General features: G+C 39.9%; 1 protein-coding gene across 2 annotated transcripts in view; it reads right to left on the minus strand.

Annotated features, from left to right (window-relative positions):
• Positions 1-19,318, minus strand: part of LOC114658438 (probable phospholipid-transporting ATPase IIA) — a 351,266-nt gene that overhangs the window by 234,346 nt on the left and 97,602 nt on the right. For both annotated transcript variants that reach the window (XM_051932991.1, XM_051932992.1), the window contains exon 7: positions 17,718-17,812. In XM_051932991.1, coding sequence (XP_051788951.1) covers positions 17,718-17,812 — 95 coding nt within the window. The remainder of the gene's footprint in view (positions 1-17,717; positions 17,813-19,318) is intronic.

The raw sequence follows: 19,318 nt of genomic DNA on the forward strand, positions 1-19,318 counted from the left end.
TCATTGACAAGAGACTTTTAATTCCTCACATTCCTTAATTGCGACAGGCACGCCCTTTCAAATCAACAGATTACAGTTCCTGGTAAAACATTCCTTTGCAATGTCAATTAACAAGGCCCACGGATAGACGCTCAAGTTGGCAGGGGTTGATCTTAGCTCACCATGGTTCTCGTATGGTCAGCTTTGCGTCACTTTATCCTAGGTTAGTTCCCCAACAAACTTACATCTCTTTGACCCGATAGCAAAACAGTATATAAACAGGGCCTCAGACAGAAAAGCTATCAATATAAATTCTTCTCATTACAAATTACTTTTTTTTTTTTTAAACTTTGTCCTGATTCACTACCACATGGCTGGAGCCACAGGGGACAGCTAGTGATTAATATAATAATCATGCTATTTAAATCTGAATCCCATTACAAATTGCTATCTATAGATACTGAAAAGGCACATGACAGGTTGGAATGTGATTACTTATTATTTACCTTACTTAAGTTGTGGTTTGGACCCAATATAACCATATGGTTTAAAGTTTTATAAGCTTAACTACCAAAGGACTGACTCTCGACAAAAACTATAAACTCTATTTTTCTTTTATGATGTTCAAGTGGTACTGTACCTATCAAGAAAGCTGTCTATGGCTATTTTGACTTTCTCGTATACAACGTATAGGGAAAGTATTGTAAACGTCCAAAAATTTGATGTTGAGACTTTGATGAATCTCCACGTTTTAGACCTCTCTGACTTTTTCGTATACAAAGTATGGGGAAAGTATTAGAATCCTCCAAAAATTCAATTTTTGAGATTTTGATGAATCTCAACATTTTAGACCTCCCAGAGTGTGAAAATGCTATTTTTGGAATTATATGTGTATGTCCGTGTGTGTGTGTATGTAAACACGATAACTTGAGTACACTTTCACTTAGTTCAACCAAATTTTGCATACAAGTATTAGGTCCAAAACATAGATTTCTATCATCTTTTGGGCTATTTTTGCTAACCGGAAGTGCTTCTTAACATTTTTATTCATGCAGCTGCAGAGTCCAATTTATTCAACTTTACTTTTATAATTGTTCGATATATTGTTAATTTGATTTGTTGTTGATGGTTCTTTAATGTACAAAATATAAAAATATAATCATTGTCTTGCAGTTTACTCCTCAAATAACCATCCCCATATCGGAGTATATGAGAAAGTCTAGGGGTGACCAAGTTGGGGAGCATGCACTGGTAAAGCGCGTTACCACACCCACCACATGACGAAACAGCTTGGGGTCCTGATTGGCAAACCCTCAGGCAGACACGCGGTCCAGTCCCACCCTCCGGAAATGACCTTCTATCTGCCACAGCCAGGTGTTACCTGGGCGACCCCTTGGCCTGATCCAGCCAATGGGGTCCCCCTGGGAATTATGCCACATGGCTGTAGTGCCATAACTGATGCACCCCAACCCAACCCCCCAACCCCCGCAGGTAATGTGCCTCAAACGGGACTCCATAAGCAAACGCTCATTTGACAAAAAGTCAAAACAATGGCACCACAAGGATTTTCAAGAGAGACACAGTACCAAAGGAGTCCAGTCTTTGTCTGAGGTGTCTGGATAGCATCCATGTCTCATATCTATATAGCAAGACAGAAAGCACCAGGACTCTACAGACTTGGACCTTTGTACTTTTGCATAGATATCAGGAGCGACACACATCCCTTTCCAGTGACCTCATGACCCCCCATGTTCTCTCTGTAGATTGACACACTGCTGATGGCTATGCCTAAGAGGTCATTAAAGGCCAGGATCTTGGTTTTTACACAGGACAAGCGTAAGCCCAGACACTCAGAGCCACAATCAAAGCCTCCATTGACACTGTGAAGATCACAGCATCGTCAGCAAAGTCAAGATCAATTAATTTTTCTTCACCAACAGATGCCCCACAGCTGCTGGACCACACGACCTTGCCCAACACCGAATCCATACAAGCACTGAACAGAGTAGGAGCAAGAACACACCTCTGATGAACCCCAGAATCAACTGGGAAAAACACAGAGGTTCTGCCTCCACTCTGCACAGTACTCACACTACCAGTGTACAGGCTGTTCATGATATCCTGTAGTTTTCAGGGGATCCCGTGAACCCTCAGGATGTTTCACAGGGCAGCCCAATCAACTGAGTCGAATGCTTTATGAAAATCAACTTCTTAGGTGTAAAACCGGACTGCTCCGAGGTCAGCAAGTGATCACGGATCCTATTGAGGACAACTTTAGCAAGTATCTTAACCGGCACTAAGAGCCATGTTTTCCCCCTGTAGTTGCTGCAATCCGGGCTATCACCCTTCCCTTTTTAGATAGGGATGACAAGTCCCGTTTTCCAGTCAGTTGGGATGATGCCAGTCTCCGAAATGGAAGCAAAGTCTGTTTGCAATACCAGGAGGACAGATTATGCGGTTTACAGCTTATTGGAAGATCAGTCTCAAGTACCATGAACCCAGAGATATCCAATGTCCTAGCCGGAGGATCAGCTTTGAACAGCTGCTCAAAGTAGCCAGCCCAGCGGGTCACAATTGCAGTGTCATTAGTAAGGACCGCTCCATCAGCCACCCTGAGTGCAACTCTCTGAGGAACAGATTCAGATGTGCATAATGCTTCGATTCCTCTGTAAGCAAGACATGGGTCGCTATACCACAGATGGTGTGTCACCTGCTCACAGATTCCTCTAATAAACGCCTCTTTATCTGTCCTCAGAGCCCACACAGCAGTCCTTCTCAGTTCCCGGTACAGGCTAGAGTTGCCATTGAGCCATGCGCTGCGACTGCTCTCGATGATATCCAGGGTGCCCTGCGAGATGAAACACCTCCTTCTGGGAACACCAGTAACACCAACATATTCTATGACAAGACCCTGAAGGTTGCTAAGGGTTGTCTCCCACATCACATTAGGATCGGCAGTTGCACCCAAATCCGCAAGTTCCTCACACAAACTGCGTGCAAACTCATTAGAAACAGCCTGGTCTTGGAGTCTGGCCAAGTGCAGGCTCATTTTCCTAGTAGGTGGTAACCTACTGGACCTAAGCTGGACCTTCAGAGCAGCAACAACAAGTCTGTGGTCAGAATTCGCAAACTGGGCACTTCTGTGGACTCAGAAGTTTTACAAGAGCCTCCAGCGTCTGCCCATGAGGAGGTGATCGATCTCCTTCACCGCACCACCAGTATTGGATTACCAAGTCCAACGATGTAGCTCAGGGAGCTGGAACCAGGATCCAGTGATTCGCAGCCCCTGACCATTTACAAAGTCAAGGAACATGGAGCCACTTTCACCGCGGTCACCAGACTCATGGGGACCGAGACAATCTTCATAGCCAGCCCTGTCAGTGCCAGTTGTTGCACTAAAGTCACCCATGAAAAGAGGAGTGTCACCTCGTGGGCACCCATCAACCAACGAGCGAAGTTGCGAATAAAATGTCTCCCTCACCAAGACTCACTCACCACAGTCAGAGCATACACTGAGACAACAGACAAGGAACCCAGGTAGTGCCATAAGCAGAGTCTCATATATGCTTGTTGAAAGGAGTGACATCAGATACCATTGGAAAAAGCCACTCTCCTACAGCAACAGCTACTCCTGAAGTATGACAGCCATCAGAGCGACCAGACCAATAAAAGGTGTATTCACCTATAGAGATCTAGCCAGTCCCAGGTCTGCACACCTCACAGAGTGCTGCCATTAAAATGCGGAGTTTACGCAGCTCCTCCGACAGCAGAGGAAGACGATCATCATGCCGGAGAGACAAGACATTCCATACGCCTAACTGAATAAGCCACCTCAAATTGGGACCTGAGTGCTGCCATGCACCACACCAGTTCTCATCCCCAACAGACCTGACTCCATTCACTCTCCGACAGTTTCAACTCTTCTGGGGATGGGGCTCCCAAGGGTTTTCCCCCATCCCCTTCACGATGTGAGCTGCCTTCCTATGGGCGGCTGCAGCAGAGCTACTCCCGTGGAGAGCAAAAAGGAGTCATTTCTGTCATCTCACAGCAGTGTGAAGTTTTTTTGTTTTTTTTTTACGGTGGCTGGAGTGCCAATCCTGCTATCAACCCCAATGATTTCCCTGTAAGTTGGAGGACAGCTTGCAGGGCCGGATGCAGTTTAACATCATACCCAAGAGACCACTCCCAGTTATTTTTTTTTAATGTTGCAATCAAGCAGTTTGCCATTTGCTAAATCACCCAGAGATACAACTATTAAAAAATGTATCTCTTTATGCTGACAATAAAGAGGTTTACACAATTGATCTGTTTCTATCACTTTAATTGTAAAACTTAATGGTGAAGTTCATGCAGTGACACAGGAAAGCAGAACTTTATAAAAATAACTAGAATTTGCTCACACACTAAAATACTTATATATTTAACACAGAAAGTGTACACCATGAAGACCTTTATATAAACAACATATACTCAAGTCCATAAATATTTAGACAATGACAATTTTCATAAGTTGGGCTTTGTACACTATCACAATGGATTTGAAACAAATTAATCAAGATGAAGTGTAGACGTTCATCTTTAATTCAAGGGATTTAAAAAAAATTATTTTATGAGCATTAGAATATCGTATGACATTTTTATACATGGTACCTCTATTTTCAGGGGCTTAAAAGTATTTGAACAAACTAATATAATCATAAATATAATGATCATTCTCATTATTTGGTGGAAAATCCTTCAAAGTTAATGACTGCCTGAAGTCTGGAACCCATGGCCATCTCCAAGTGTGGTGATGCTTTGCTGGGCCTTTTACTGTAGCTGTCTTCAGGTGCTGCTTGTTCATTGGACTTTATGTCAACAGTTTTGTTTACAGCAAGTGAAATGCCTGTCCACTTCTTTGCTTTGAAAAGCACTTTGCTTTTGCAGTACGCTTTGGCTCATAAGACAACGTTTCACAACACAGACGGACAATCAGTTTTGCAGCATTTGGCGGAATCTGAGCAGGCAGTATAGCCCTGTACACTTCAGAATTCATCCTGCTACTTCTGTCAGCAGTCATATCATCACTATACACTAGTGACCGACCGATGCCCATGCCAAAACACTGCCTCCATATTCTTCTCTTTCCAACATTCTGGTATACATTGATATTAGTTTCATTTGTCCAAAGAAAAGTGTTCCAGGACTGGACAGGATTTTAAAAAATGCTTTCTGGCAACGTCTAATCTGCTTTTTCTATGCTTGAGGTTTAACAGTGGTTTGCACCTTGTGGTAATCCCTCTGTCTTTACTCTCATTAAGTTTTCTCTTGCTTGTAGATTTTGGCAATGGCAGGTCTACATCCCAGAGAATGTTCTTGGTTTGGCTAAATTTTGTAAAGGGGTTCTTCTTCACCTAGAACAGAATTCTGCATTCATTCAGCACAAATCTCTTCAGTGGTTTTCCAGGACTTTTGGTGTTGCCAGACTCACCGGTGTGTTCCATCTTTTTAAGAATGTACCAGATGGTTCACTTGACCACTCGTGTATTTCTCCATATCTCTCGGATAGGTTTGTTTTGTTTTCTCAGCCTAATGATCGACTGTTTTTACTTGCATGGACAGCTCTTTGGACATCATATTGAGAGCTCACAGTGACAGCTTCCAAATGCAAATTCCACACTTGGAATCAATACCAGACATTTCACCTGCAAAATAGTTAATGAAATAATGTGGGATCTGCTCCCACCTAGCTATGGAATAGCTTGTTAGTCAAATGTACATATAATTTTGAGCCCCTAGAAATTGGGGGGAGAGTTTCGGGGTATACAGAAAAATGTCTATCATTCCTAAACAGCTCATGCAATATTTCTGGTAAACCCCTTAACTAAAAGTTGAAAGTTTACACTTCAATAAAACGATTGCTTTATTTTAAATCCATTACGGTAGCGTATTGAGCCTAAGTTATGAAAATTGTTTTACTGTACAATTATTTATGTACCTGACTGTATATACAGATTTTGAACAAATTTGGTCTAAATACAAATTACCATATCTGACCAAAGAACTCATGTTCTTAACATTCCATCTTTATCCACTATAAGGGCCTCTGTTGCACACTGCTAATTCTAATGAAGGATCTACCTCAAAACTGTACCAGTGCATCTATAATAACACATTACATGATAACCTGAAAAAAGACCTTGAAAATGTAATTTATAATTACATTCTCAGACAGTGAATGAAAGTCAGTACTTCACAGAATAAATTCATACTTGATTAGCTGCAATATGGCCTAATGGAGTTTAAAATTGTTCAATGGATAAGTATTACACATCCTATATCCAGCTACTGTCTCCCTTGTCTATTTTTGTTAAACTTTTCTGGGCTACAATTTTTATCTACTAATCTGACAACCTTAGTTGAACTTAATTAAGTTGATACCTATTAGTGGGTACCTAAACAATGTCTTAATTAACTTATTTATCAATAATTTAGGGTAAATTAATTTTATTTAGTAGATAGCTTAAACTTCCAGCGCTGCCCGGGCTTCTTTTATCTAGAACATCCGTATCATACAGCGTATCATTCTGTTTTTCTATACTAAGTATATACATGTATTATTGCAATATTGCTAAATAATTAATGTTTTACGATACACAATATTTTTGTTTTCCCATCTGGTGTGCAAATGTATACATTTTTTGGTATGCCCACTCTAGAACAAGTGTATAGTTAACCATGGGAAAAGCATGGACTTTCTAAGTTAAAGCCTGCTACCCTGAATGACTACCCATGAGTCTTATTTATCATAATCTCACTTTCAGTTTCTTGGATTTTCGGATCGATTTTCCAATAGATTTTTGCTTTTTCATGGGCATATTGGGAAAAAAAAAACACTTAAATGTTGCATTCAACAAAACATTACTCTCAAATGCCAGATTAAATTTGAGTTTATGTCAGAGTTCACAGCTCATCAAGATATACACTACTGGGAAGAGAAATCACAACAAATACGATTTAAAGATAATATTTTTATTCTGTAAAAAATTATATATTAAGTAAAATGGACATTGCTACTATCAAATTTGAAGTGTCTTAATAATTAAAACTATAACATTTTTAACAACTAAACACAGGTATTGCCAACCACAGTTATGGATTGTAAACAATGGTGCAAAACTGGCGGAATAGGCAAGAGACCCAAACAAACAACTAAAACACATTTTTAACATTTTATTGAAGAGGTGCGGAGGGAAACAAACTTAATGAAAGAACCATTTCAATGAAAAAAAGTAATGTCCCCCAATATACTACATAAAAAAATGTATGTGTCAAGGAGATTAAATTAGGGGAGTGGATGGGGTGTCCAGGTTTCATGGTAATCAATCTTGTCTGTATGGTCTTAGGGAATAACTATTCAAAATTTGATCCAGATCAGTCAAAGCGTTTACGATTATATAGGGGGCATAAAGACAGTCTATAGTTATTCCCTTGGGGGACATTACTTTTTTTCATTGAAATGGTTCTTTCATTAAGTTTGTTTCCCTTCGCACCTCTGCAATAAAATGTTAAAAATGTGTTTTAGTTGTTTGTTTGGGTCTCTTGCCTATTCCACCAGTTTTGCACCATTGTTTACAATCCATAACTGTGATTGGCAATACCTGTGTTTAGTTACACACACACACACACACACACACACACACACACACACACACACCCAAAATTTGCAGGGGTTACATTCCTACAGCACCCGCAAATTGTGAAAAAACGCTAATTTTGGATGTGGTTAAAAAAAATGCCTATTTTTATAGTTTAAACCCTAAATATACCCCCAAAACACTTTCATTTCAAACTCACTTAATACATTACCTAAAAAAAGAATGTAAAGGTAAACCTGTATACTGTACTGCTATGTCTTCCACAGTGCTAGAATGTAAAATACTGATGTTACCGCTAAGTAAATCACCGAGCCAACTGTGCTTGGACTGGCAGCACACAAACACACAGAGGTAAACCCTGACGCTGTCTCAATCTCAGAGGCAGTGAGGCTGCAGTGTGTCACGCTTGGGTCACAGAATTGCACAGAAACACAGGAGATTGTAGAGATAGGAACTTTAATCAAACACTTCAAACAAACAAACATGTTTCTTTCAGAAGTAAAACGAGCTCAGTATGCAGTTCGTTATCGATTAAAGAATAGACAAACATCATAGGGGAGCACAAACCCCAAAAGGAGCACAGGATGTCTGGGGGAGGAGAGAGAAACAAAGCAATCAGCCAAAAAGGATAGGTGCTGTTCAGGCTTTTAAGTAAGCGTAGCGTCGCGTGAGAAGCCACGAGTAGGCCCGAGAAGACGGCGATTTATTTATTTTTATGGTGGAGATTCCAGGGACGCACCCTGCCTTGACCCGACCTGCACGCACTCACAAACAGAGACAAAAACAAAGCAATCCGGTAATCAAACTGCTAATAAAGAATGTAATGAAAACAAATGAAATAAATGAAAACAACGATACCACCCCTGTTCCCATTACAGTGATTACACACTAAATACAACAAAGCACCAACAAAACACACACAGTAAATCATGAAAAACGTTCATGAAAACCGGCAACGGATGAAATGTAATGATGAAAATAGATAGTCCAGAGATCCGCACGTTGAATGGGAAAGTAAAGATAGTCCTACTGCTAGTTCCTGAAATGGTGAAGACGGGTTCAGGAGCGCTTCTTCTTTGCGGGATGGCCATGAATCCACTTACAGTCCTCATGTACACAGGCAGACAGCAGACAATGCAGATGAAACGATCCAGGACAAAATGAATAAGTACAGGTAACCCAACAGAAGGCGGGCAGAGAGACAGGAACTTGAAACACAAATTAAAAAAAACTGTTTTTTTTTTTTTTTTTGCTTTTGGTCACTGGCTCCCTTTGTAAAAGCCGCCCTGACATCCTTTGATCCCAACAGCCCCGGCACCCTCAGCAGAAGACCAATCGGAGCCACTGCAGGGACTGCTGGGAGTCGCAGTTTCAAATTCTATTGGCTACTTTCACCATCCCAAGCTGCGTTTCCTCTACAGTTGCTTCCTGTTCTCTCTACAGTACAGTATTACCACGAAAAAAGCGAATGATTGAGGCCCGTGAACTCTGAACCGTGACTTCGCGGGGGTCTACTGTGTGTGTGTGTGTGTGTGTATATATACTGTTTTATATATATATATATATATATATATATATATATATATATATATATATATATATATATATATATATATATAAATATATATATATACACACTGTATATATATTAAAAAGGAAAATACTATAGAACAAAAAATTAGGAAAGAGGAAAAGTCATGAACATGATTGAAAGAACTCTCTTGGGGATTAATGTATTAATATATTAATTAAATAAAGCAACAACAGATATATCAACAACTTTTAAGAATAAGACCTTTGATGACTGACATCTCAAAGAGAAAGAGCACAAAGCTTATCAATAAGGGTGATACTAAAAATCACTATCAGAAAGACTGTTAAGCCAGAACAGGAGAATAAACAAAATATCAACCTGTCTTCTGCCTTGCAGAATAAACTACAGTGCCCCATGATAGGGAACTGAACAATCTTCTTCTTTTGGCTGCTCCCATTAGAGGCTGCCACAGCGGATCATCTTCCTGTCCTCTACATCTTGCTCTGTCACACCCAACACCTGCATGTCCTCTCTCAGCACATCCATAAACCTTCTCTTAGGCCTTCCTCTTTTCCGGCAGCTCTATCCATAACATCCTTTTTCCCAATATGCCCAGCATCTCTCCTCTGCACATGTCCAAACCAATGCAGTCTCGCCTCACCGACTTTGTCTCCCAACTGTCCAACCTGAGCCAACCCTCTAATGCAGTGGTCCCCAACCTTTTTGACAGCAAGGACCACTTTATTAGATGCAAATTTTTCCACGGACCGGTCGGGGGGACAAATTTTATACACAATTTACATAACATTTCTTTTATTATTAAGTTATTAAGCAGTTCGCATACGTTTGCAACCTGAGATTTTTCTTCTTTTTTTGCATATAACAAAGACATATGCTTTGCATTTGCCATTCCAACAGATTGCACATCACAAACATTAACACTGTTATCGTTTTATTCGTGTCTGCCGTTTCTATAGGAGGGTGACAATGAGTTAAATTCCAATGGATGTTTTTCAAATGTTGACAAGCAATAAGCAAAAGGTATCACTGAAAACCACAGAAAACAAAAACAGCAAAAAAAAAAACAGTACGAGGAAAGTTCGAAGAAAGAATTTTTTTTACAATGTTTCTGTTTGGGGATTGTTGTGCAAACGTGCACATCTGAGCTGCGACCACAGATCTAACTGCTCTGTGGATGATTCATTCAGGCATTTCAAGGTCACTTCGTTGTAATGAAAGCATCTGCTGAATGTACTTCGTAGTAATGCGATTTCTATAGACTCGTGTCATATGGGGAAACTGTCGGGACCGTAACAATACTTTGTTGTAATACTCTCTCACCTCAGTCTCTCTCCTCTCTCTGCACCGCTGCAAAGCCTCGCCCGCCAAGCGTTCTGAAAAGTCTGAGTGAGTGTCCATTGCCGGCAGTTCTCTCGCGGCCCGGCTGTCAGACGGCTGCGGCCCGGTAGTGGGTCGCGGACCGGTGGTTGGGGACCCCTGCTCTAATGTACTCATTTCTAATCCTATACATCCTCGCCACACCCAATGCAAATCTTAGCATCTTTAACTCTGCCACCTCCAGCTCTGTCTCCTGCTTTCTGGTCAGTGCCACTGTCTCCAACCCATATAACATAGGTGGTCTCACTACCGTCCTGTAGATCTTCAAATTTCACTCTTGCTGATAACCATCTGTCACAAATTACTCCTGACATTCTTCTCCACCCTGCCTGCACTCTCTTTTTCACCTCTCTTTCATAATCCCCATTACTCTGTACTGTTGATCCCAAGTAGTTAAACTCATCCACCTTTGCCAACTCTACTCCCTGCATCCTCTCCAGGGTATACTCAACCTCCTCCATACTCTTGTTACAGATCACAATGTCATCAGCAAATATCATAATCCAAGGGTACTACTGTTTAATCTCATCTGTCAACCTGTCCATCACCACTGCAAATAAGAAAGGGCTCAGAGCCGATCCATGATGTAATCCCACCTGCACATTGAATGCACCCGTCACTTCTACCGCAGACCTCATAACTGTTACACTTCCCGCGTACACATCCTTTACAACTCTTACATACTTCTCTGGAACTCCCAACTTCCTCATACAATACCACAACTCCTCTCAAGGCACCCTGTCATATGCTTTCTCCAGGTCCACAAAGCCACGATGCAACTCTTTCTGGCCTTCTCTATACTTCTAAATCAACACCCTGTAATAAAAAAGGTTTTCTCTGTAACAGGAGAAGGGATGAAATAAAGGAGTAAGAGGGGGGGGGGTTGGTCGCTTCAGTGCAAAACCAGCTACAAAGATTGGAATGTTTGGGATGATAGCGAAAGAATGTGCAAAAACTTGCTTCTCATAAAGAGTTTCAGAATGTTATGGGAATACAGTCAAGGCCATGTACTTGTTTTTCACTTCGAGGGGCTTCATTGCAAGCAACGCTTGTTATTGTGTGTCTTCTGATACTAGGCACCATCTCAGTGAGGGCCAAGTAGAAGAAAAACAATACTGCGTCCCGTGGAAGGGTGTGTGCTGAAACTGATCACTTCTGTATACACTGCTTACACGTAAGCCATTTTGGGTAAGGACACTCAATTAGTATATAAGGGAAGGTTCCGCCCTCAGTTTCTTCGGAAGCTCAACCGTGGGGAACGTGCACACCGCCCGGTATTGGACCAGGCTCACGAGTTGATCCTCTGACGAGACTGACACGCGGGCTCCCTCAGTCTACTGGTCTAGGATGATGGCTCTGGGTCTTTTGATATTACTGTAAGTCAATAGTATAATTCATATATCTGTATTACTGTAAGTCAATAGTATAATTCATATATATATATATATATATATATATATTACTGTGAGTCAATAGTACAATTCCTATATCTGCATGTATATTGCTATTATATTGTATGTAACTGATACTATATTTGAACAAGTAAACAATTGAAGTATTGGACCTTTCCTCTCTGATTCTTGCCTGCTTATTTTCTGTTAAAACCTTTGAACCATTTTCCCAAACTAAAACACACCCTCAGAGCAAACATTGCATCTGTTGTGCACTTTCTTGGCGTGAAACTATACTTCTGCTCACTAATAATCACCTCCCTTCTTAACCTAGCTTTCACTACTCTTTCCCATAACTTCATGCTGTGGCTCATCAATTTTATCCCACTGTAGTTACTATAGCCTTATTCTTAAAAATCGGTACCAGTACACTTCTCCACTCCTCAGGCATCCTCTCACTTTCCAAGAATCCATTAAACAATCTGGTTAAAAACTCCACTGCCATCTCTCCTAAACACCTCCCGGCTTCCACAGGTATGTCATCTGGACCAACAGCCTTCCCATTCTTCATCCTCTTCATAGCTATCCTTACTTCCTCCTTGCTAATCCGATGCACTTCCCGATTCACTGTCTCCACATCATCCAACCTTCTCTCTCTCATTCATCAGCCTCTCTAAGTACTGTTTCCATCTTCTCAACACACCCTTCTCACTTGTATATTTCCATCTTTATCCTTTATGACCCTAACATGTTGCACATCTTTCCTAGCTCAGGCCCTCTAACTAGCCAATCTGTACAGGTCCTTTTCTCCCTCCTTAGTGTCTGACCTCTCATAGAAATCATCATGCACCTTTATAGCATCTATGCTATAAAGTCACTTCAAAGCAGGAAATCAGCAGGCCCTGATGGTTACCCCGTAGAATTTTATAAGAAATTCTCCACTCAGCTAGCTCCCCTCTTATTGGCAACATTTACAAAAGCTAGAGACAACCAAATACAGTAATCCCTCCTCCATCGCGGGGGTTGCGTTCCAGAGCCACCCGCGAAATAAGAAAATCCACGAAGTAGAAACCATATCTTTATATGGTTATTTTTATATTGTCATGCTTGGGTTACAGATTTGCGCAGAAAAACAGGAGGTTGTAGAGAGACAGGAACGTTATTCAAACACTGCAAACAAACATTTGTCTCTTTTTCAAAAGTTTAAACTGTGCTCCATGACAAGACAGAGATGACAGTTCTGTCTCACAATTAAAAGAATGCAAACATATCTTCCTTTTCAAAGGAGTGCGCGTCAGGAGAGAGAGAGAGAACAAAGCAAGCAGTCAAAAAAAAAATCAATAGGTTCTGTTTGGCTTTTAAGTATGCGAAGCACCGCCGGTACAAAGCTGTTGAAGGCGGCAGCTCACACCCCCTCCGTCAGGAGCAGGGAGAGAGAGCCAGAGAAAAACAAAGTCAAAAATCAATACGTGCCCTTTGAGCTTTTAAGTATGCGAAGCACCGTGCAGCATGTCCTTCAGGAAGCAGCTGCACACAGAAGGTAGCAACGTCCCTATCGTCTAGGTGTGCGAACAGCCCCCCTGCTCACACACCCCTACATCAGCGCAAGAGAGAGAGAAAGTAAGTTGGGTAGCTTCTCAGCCATCTGCCAATAGCGTCCCTTGTATGAAATCAACTGGGCAAACCAACTGAGGAAGCATGTACCAGAAATTAAAAGACCCATTGTCCGCAGAAACCCGCGAAGCAGCGAAAAATCCGCGATATATATTTAAATATGCTTACATATAAAATCCGCGATGGAGTGAAGCCGCGAAAGGCGAAGCGCGATATAGCGAGGGATCACTGTACTACCTCAAACATTTCGTCAAGCATTAATCACTGTCTTTCCTAAACAAAATAATGACTTGTTACAATGTGCATCATACAGACCAATTTCACTCCTGAATAATGATGTTAAGATACTCTCAAAAATTCTAGCTAGAAGGATGGAGAAAGTGCTGCCCTCGGTAATATCACAGGATCAAACTGGATTTATTAAAGGCCGACATCTATCTTCTAATCTCCAACGCTTGTTTAATGTTATATATTCAGAAGCAAAATCAAACACCCCAGAAATATTACTATCATTAGACGCAGATAAAGCATTTGATATGATTGAATGAAACTACCTTTTCACTGCATTGGAGAAATTTGGGTTTGGCCCGAATATTTGTGCATGGATCAAACTACTGTATACCAATCCAGAAGCTTCAGTTTGTATTAATAACATTTGCTCAGACTACTTTAAGCTAGAATGTGGTACCAGACAAGGATGTCCCTTGTCGCCACTGCTGTTTGCAATCGCCATTGAACCACTGGCGGTTCACTGCCGAAATTCTTATCAGATAAAGGGGATTGTCAGAGAAGGATTGGAACAGAAAATTTCTCTATATGCAGATGATATGGTTTTATATATATATCAGACGCAGAAAACACTGCCCCTGCACAGCACTAACAGAATTTCAAAAGATATCTGGTCTTAAAATTAATCTGAATAAAAGTATACTCTTTCCAGTGAATTCAAAAGCATATAATATTAGATAGAACACCCTACATTTTACCATAGCAGATCAGTTTAAATACCTAGGGGTAAATATCACAAGTAAACACAAAGCTCTTTATCAACAAAATATTGCCGTCTGAATGGAAAAAATTAAGCAAGACTTGCATAGATGGTCAACCCTTCATCTCACTCTAGCCGGAAGAATTAACATTGTTAAGATGAATATCCTTCCTAAACTTCTTTTTTTTTTTATTTCAAAACATTCCAATATATATCAATAAATCGTTTTTTAAACAGTTAGATTCAATAATAACCTCATTCATTTGGAACTCAAAACACCACGTATCCGAAGAGCGACCCTACAAAGACCTCAGGGCATGGCTTTACCTAATTTTCAGTTTTATTACTGGGCAGCAAACATACAAGCCATAAAACCCTGGACACAAATAAATGAACATACACAGGCTTGGTCCGCAATAGAAGTAAAATCCTGTAGTACTTCTTTATACTTCCTGCTCTGCTCTCCAATAAATGCAAGTTATCGCAAATATACTAATAACCCAATTGTGCTTTACTCACTCAGAATATGGAACCAACTTAGAAAGCATTTTAAGATGGAAAATCTTTTATCTGTGGCACCTCTGCAAGAGAACCACCTCTTTCAACCCTCGCAAACATTTCCAGGTATTAAAAACTGGATAAGTTTTGGGATTAAAATGCTCAGAGATCTTTATATAGACAATATATTTGCATCTTTTGAACAGCTACACATTTCTTTCACTATCTTCAAATTAGAAATTTTGTTAAACAGAAATTGCCCGATTTCCCCCACCTCGCACCCTCCACAATGCTGGAAAAAATACTGCTCAAATTTGAGGAATTAAATACCATTTCCGCATTATATAAAATCCTATTAGAGTCCCTACCTTTCAAAGATCCAAGAGGACATTGGGAAGAAGATCTCTTAATCAATATATCAGAAAAGGAGTGGAAGGTAGCAAAGCAGAGAATTCAATCGAGCTCCATATGCGCAAAGCATAGAATTATTCAACTAAAAATTATATATCGAGGCCATATGTCTCACTTAAAACTGTCCAAAACGTTTCCAGGGCAAGATCCAACCTGCGAACGCTGCAACCAAGCTCCTGCCTCATTGAGTCACATGTTCTGGGCCTGCACCAAACTAACATCATTTTGGACCAAAATTTTTAAGTGCCTTTCAGACAGCCTTGGTATCACAATTCCTCCTAACCCATTAACAGCTGTGTTCAGTGTTCTTCCAGACGAACTTGAAGTGGAGAAGGACAAGCAAATGGTGATTGCATTCACTACACTTTTGGCACGCAGACTTATTCTGTTAAATTGGAAGAATCCTAACTCTCCTCTGATAAGTCAGTGGGAAACCAATGTTTTATATTATTTGAAATTGGAAAAAATCAAATTCTCAGTTAGAGGATCTGTACAAAATTTTTTCAAAACCTGGCAAGATCTAATCAATATTATTTTAGAGTAAGAGAAATAACTATTACCGCATTTAATTCCCTTCTCCATCTCTTATTTACCTATATATTTATTTCTCCCTTTCTTTTATTTATTGTTGCCTTATTAAAAAGCCCTAAGCAATTCTCCTTTGGCTTAGCTCTCCTTCTCAGGGGTGGGGTTTGATTTGTCTTCAATTTTGTTTGGTTATAAATTGATCTATTTGTATGGAATGATTACAATAAAAATTAATAAACAGAAAAAAAAAGAAATCATCATGCACCTTTTCTTTAGCCTTTGCTACCTCTCTTTTCACCTTGTGCCTTATCTCCTTGAACTCTTGTCTACTTTCTGCATCTCTCTGACTATCCCACTTCTTCGCCATCCTCTTCCTCTGTATACTCTCCTGTAATTCCCCATTCCACCACTAGGTTTTCTTTTCCTCCTTCCTCTTTCCAGATGTCACACCAAGCACCCTTTTTGCTGTCACCCTTACTACTACTGCTGCAGTTGCCCAGATGTCTGGTATCTCTTCATTGCTATCCAGTGCCTGTCCTACTTTCTCCCTGAACTCAACCTTGCAGTCTTCCCTTTTCAACTTCCGTGATCTTTAGCTCTGTCCTCACTCTCCTCCTCTTCTTCTTGATCTCCAACAGAACACCATCTAACTACACTTTCCCCTGCTACCACTTTGCTGCCTTTAATCTCCTTCAGATTGACTCTTCTGCATAGGATATAATCTACCTGTGTGCATCTTCCTCCACTTTTGTACGTCACCCTATGTTCCTCCCTCTTCTTAAAATACATATTTACTACAGCCACGCCCATCCTTTTTGCAAAATCCATTATCATCTGACCTTCTTCATTCCTCTCCTTGCCACCATACCTACCCATCACCTCCTCATCTCCTCTGTTCCCTTCTCCAACATGTCCATTGAAATCCGCTCCAATCACCACTTTCTCTCCCTCAGGTACACTGTCTATCACAATAATTGCATGAAATTATGTCCACATGGGATGGGCTTAGGGCAGAAGACCTAGGCATATTTGAACAAGCTCCACATTATATTGTTGTAAAGGGGAAAACAAACAGATCTAATTAATGTTATCCTCATTCAGCCCACTGCTCAACAATTACTTAAGAAGATCATCTATTGTAAGCCCTTTAAACACATTACCTTTTACCATACTGCACTTAAAGGGGGTTTAAATATTATTGTCAGAGGACTTACTACGCAACTGAATCCATCAATTTTCTTAGACATTATTATTCCTTTTCATGATCACAGATAATCAGAAGTTAAGCGAACAAAGCAGTAGCCAACCTAATTTGGCTTGCCTGTTAAACCACATGGCACACTGTAAGCATACACTAATACTCACTCTTACCAGACAAATTTATAGCTGCCAATAGCATTTCAAAAAGACGTAAACGTGAGAGGAGTCAAAAATATGGAAATGAAAAGTAAACAGATTTACTTGTTTATGAGACACACTACTACCTGATTCAGGCTGCTGGCACAGGCTCCCTGAAAATCTGAATTACATTTCATTGCACCTAGATATTAAGGAGAAATTATTCATACGTATATTTTTATATAAAATATACATTTTATGCAATGTGCCTTATTGAAAGGAGAAATGGTAAATGCTTATAATAGCATGAAAATGTTGGATCAAACCCAGTTTATTCAAACATCTGCCAGGAAGTAAAGAATCTAGTATAACATTAAATGCTCAAAGTTAGCGGCACTTACACCTGCAGTAGGAAGCCTTTGCGTGCAAGAGACAGGAAGCCGTAATTTCCAGTCTGTCTCCCCATCAAGCTGATCTGTGCGTAGGAAGCAAGACCCTTTAAAAATAAAGAAATAGAGTTTTGACTGTTAAAACATCTTTTTGAACTTTATTCATGACTGACATATTATTAACAGCAGTACTATTCTAAACTTTTTTTAAAATATAAAATTATTCCTTCCAATTATTATGTCTACCTTTTACTTCAAAATGTGCAGACATAATTTAAAAGAATATGTACTGAATCCTTAAATGACTGTACTTTTAAATATTTAATATCACTAATAATTTGAAGTCTATACACATATACATACACACACATTATATATAAACTATTTCAACCATTCTATGATCTGCTTCTCGCAACTGAAAGAGGGCACCGTGGCGGATGTTAGCCGACTTGCTGACCAACCACAAGCGTTACCTGGTAGGTAACCACCCAAACAATAAGATTGTGATTCAGACTACGAATGCCATATATATATATATATATATATATATATATATATATATATATATATATATATATATATATATATGGAATGTTGCATAGTTTACTGTCAAATAATGCAAAGTGTATGCGACACGTGTTTCGCCCTTATTTGGGCTCATCAGGCGTACACACTCTACTGCTCCCTTTGCAGGGATTGAACCTCGGATGCCAGCGTCAGAGACAAAGTCCCTTTACGCTGTGTCACGGCGTGTAGTTCGTTTATTTGACAGCCTGTAGATCAAAGTAATTATATTCATTGCATTTGTAGTCTGAGTTCCGACCTGATTGTATGGGTGGTTACCTACCAGGTGACGCATGTGGTTAGTAAACTATGCAACATTCCATGATCTGCTTCTCGCAACTGAAGAGGGCCCCGTGGCGGACGTTTGCCAAATGGCAGACCAACCACATGCATTACCTGGTAGGTAACCACCCATATAATCAGGTCAGGACTCAGACTACGAATGCAATGTATACATACAGTACATACATATACATTCATTTACTGTATATACATACACATACAGTATATATATATATATATATATATATATATACACACACATATACACACACACACTGTACATACATATACACACACATACACACTGTATCATGGATCTTGCATCCTAGTTGTGAATAGTACATCTGATTGTTGTCTGTGTTAAGTGGTAATGTACAGTGCTAATCACTGCATCACTGTTCCACGTATCAAATTAAATTGTCTTTAATACTAAATTACCTATTGAATTAATGTGAACATATAGTTAATTTCCACCAATTTTATACCCATTTTGATTAAGCAGACTTTTATGTAAATTTACAGAATCCACTTGAAGTAACTTTATGAGACATACCTCCTTACCACACTACTTTGTGCTAACGAAAAGTATACTTAAGAATGTCCACAAAATTTGATAAAACAAAGGACAGCAACATGTTATTAGCAGAATCAACAATTTTGATAGAATACAACCATTCTTAAGCAACTTAAGTATTGACTGTTCTTGCATTACTGCTGTGTGAGAGGTAATTAAAATACAAGTTTTCATCCTGACAAACTTGCTTTTT

The sequence above is a fragment of the Erpetoichthys calabaricus genome, chromosome 10 (genome assembly GCF_900747795.2).
Source record: "Erpetoichthys calabaricus chromosome 10, fErpCal1.3, whole genome shotgun sequence".
Lineage (NCBI taxonomy): Eukaryota > Metazoa > Chordata > Cladistia > Polypteriformes > Polypteridae > Erpetoichthys > Erpetoichthys calabaricus.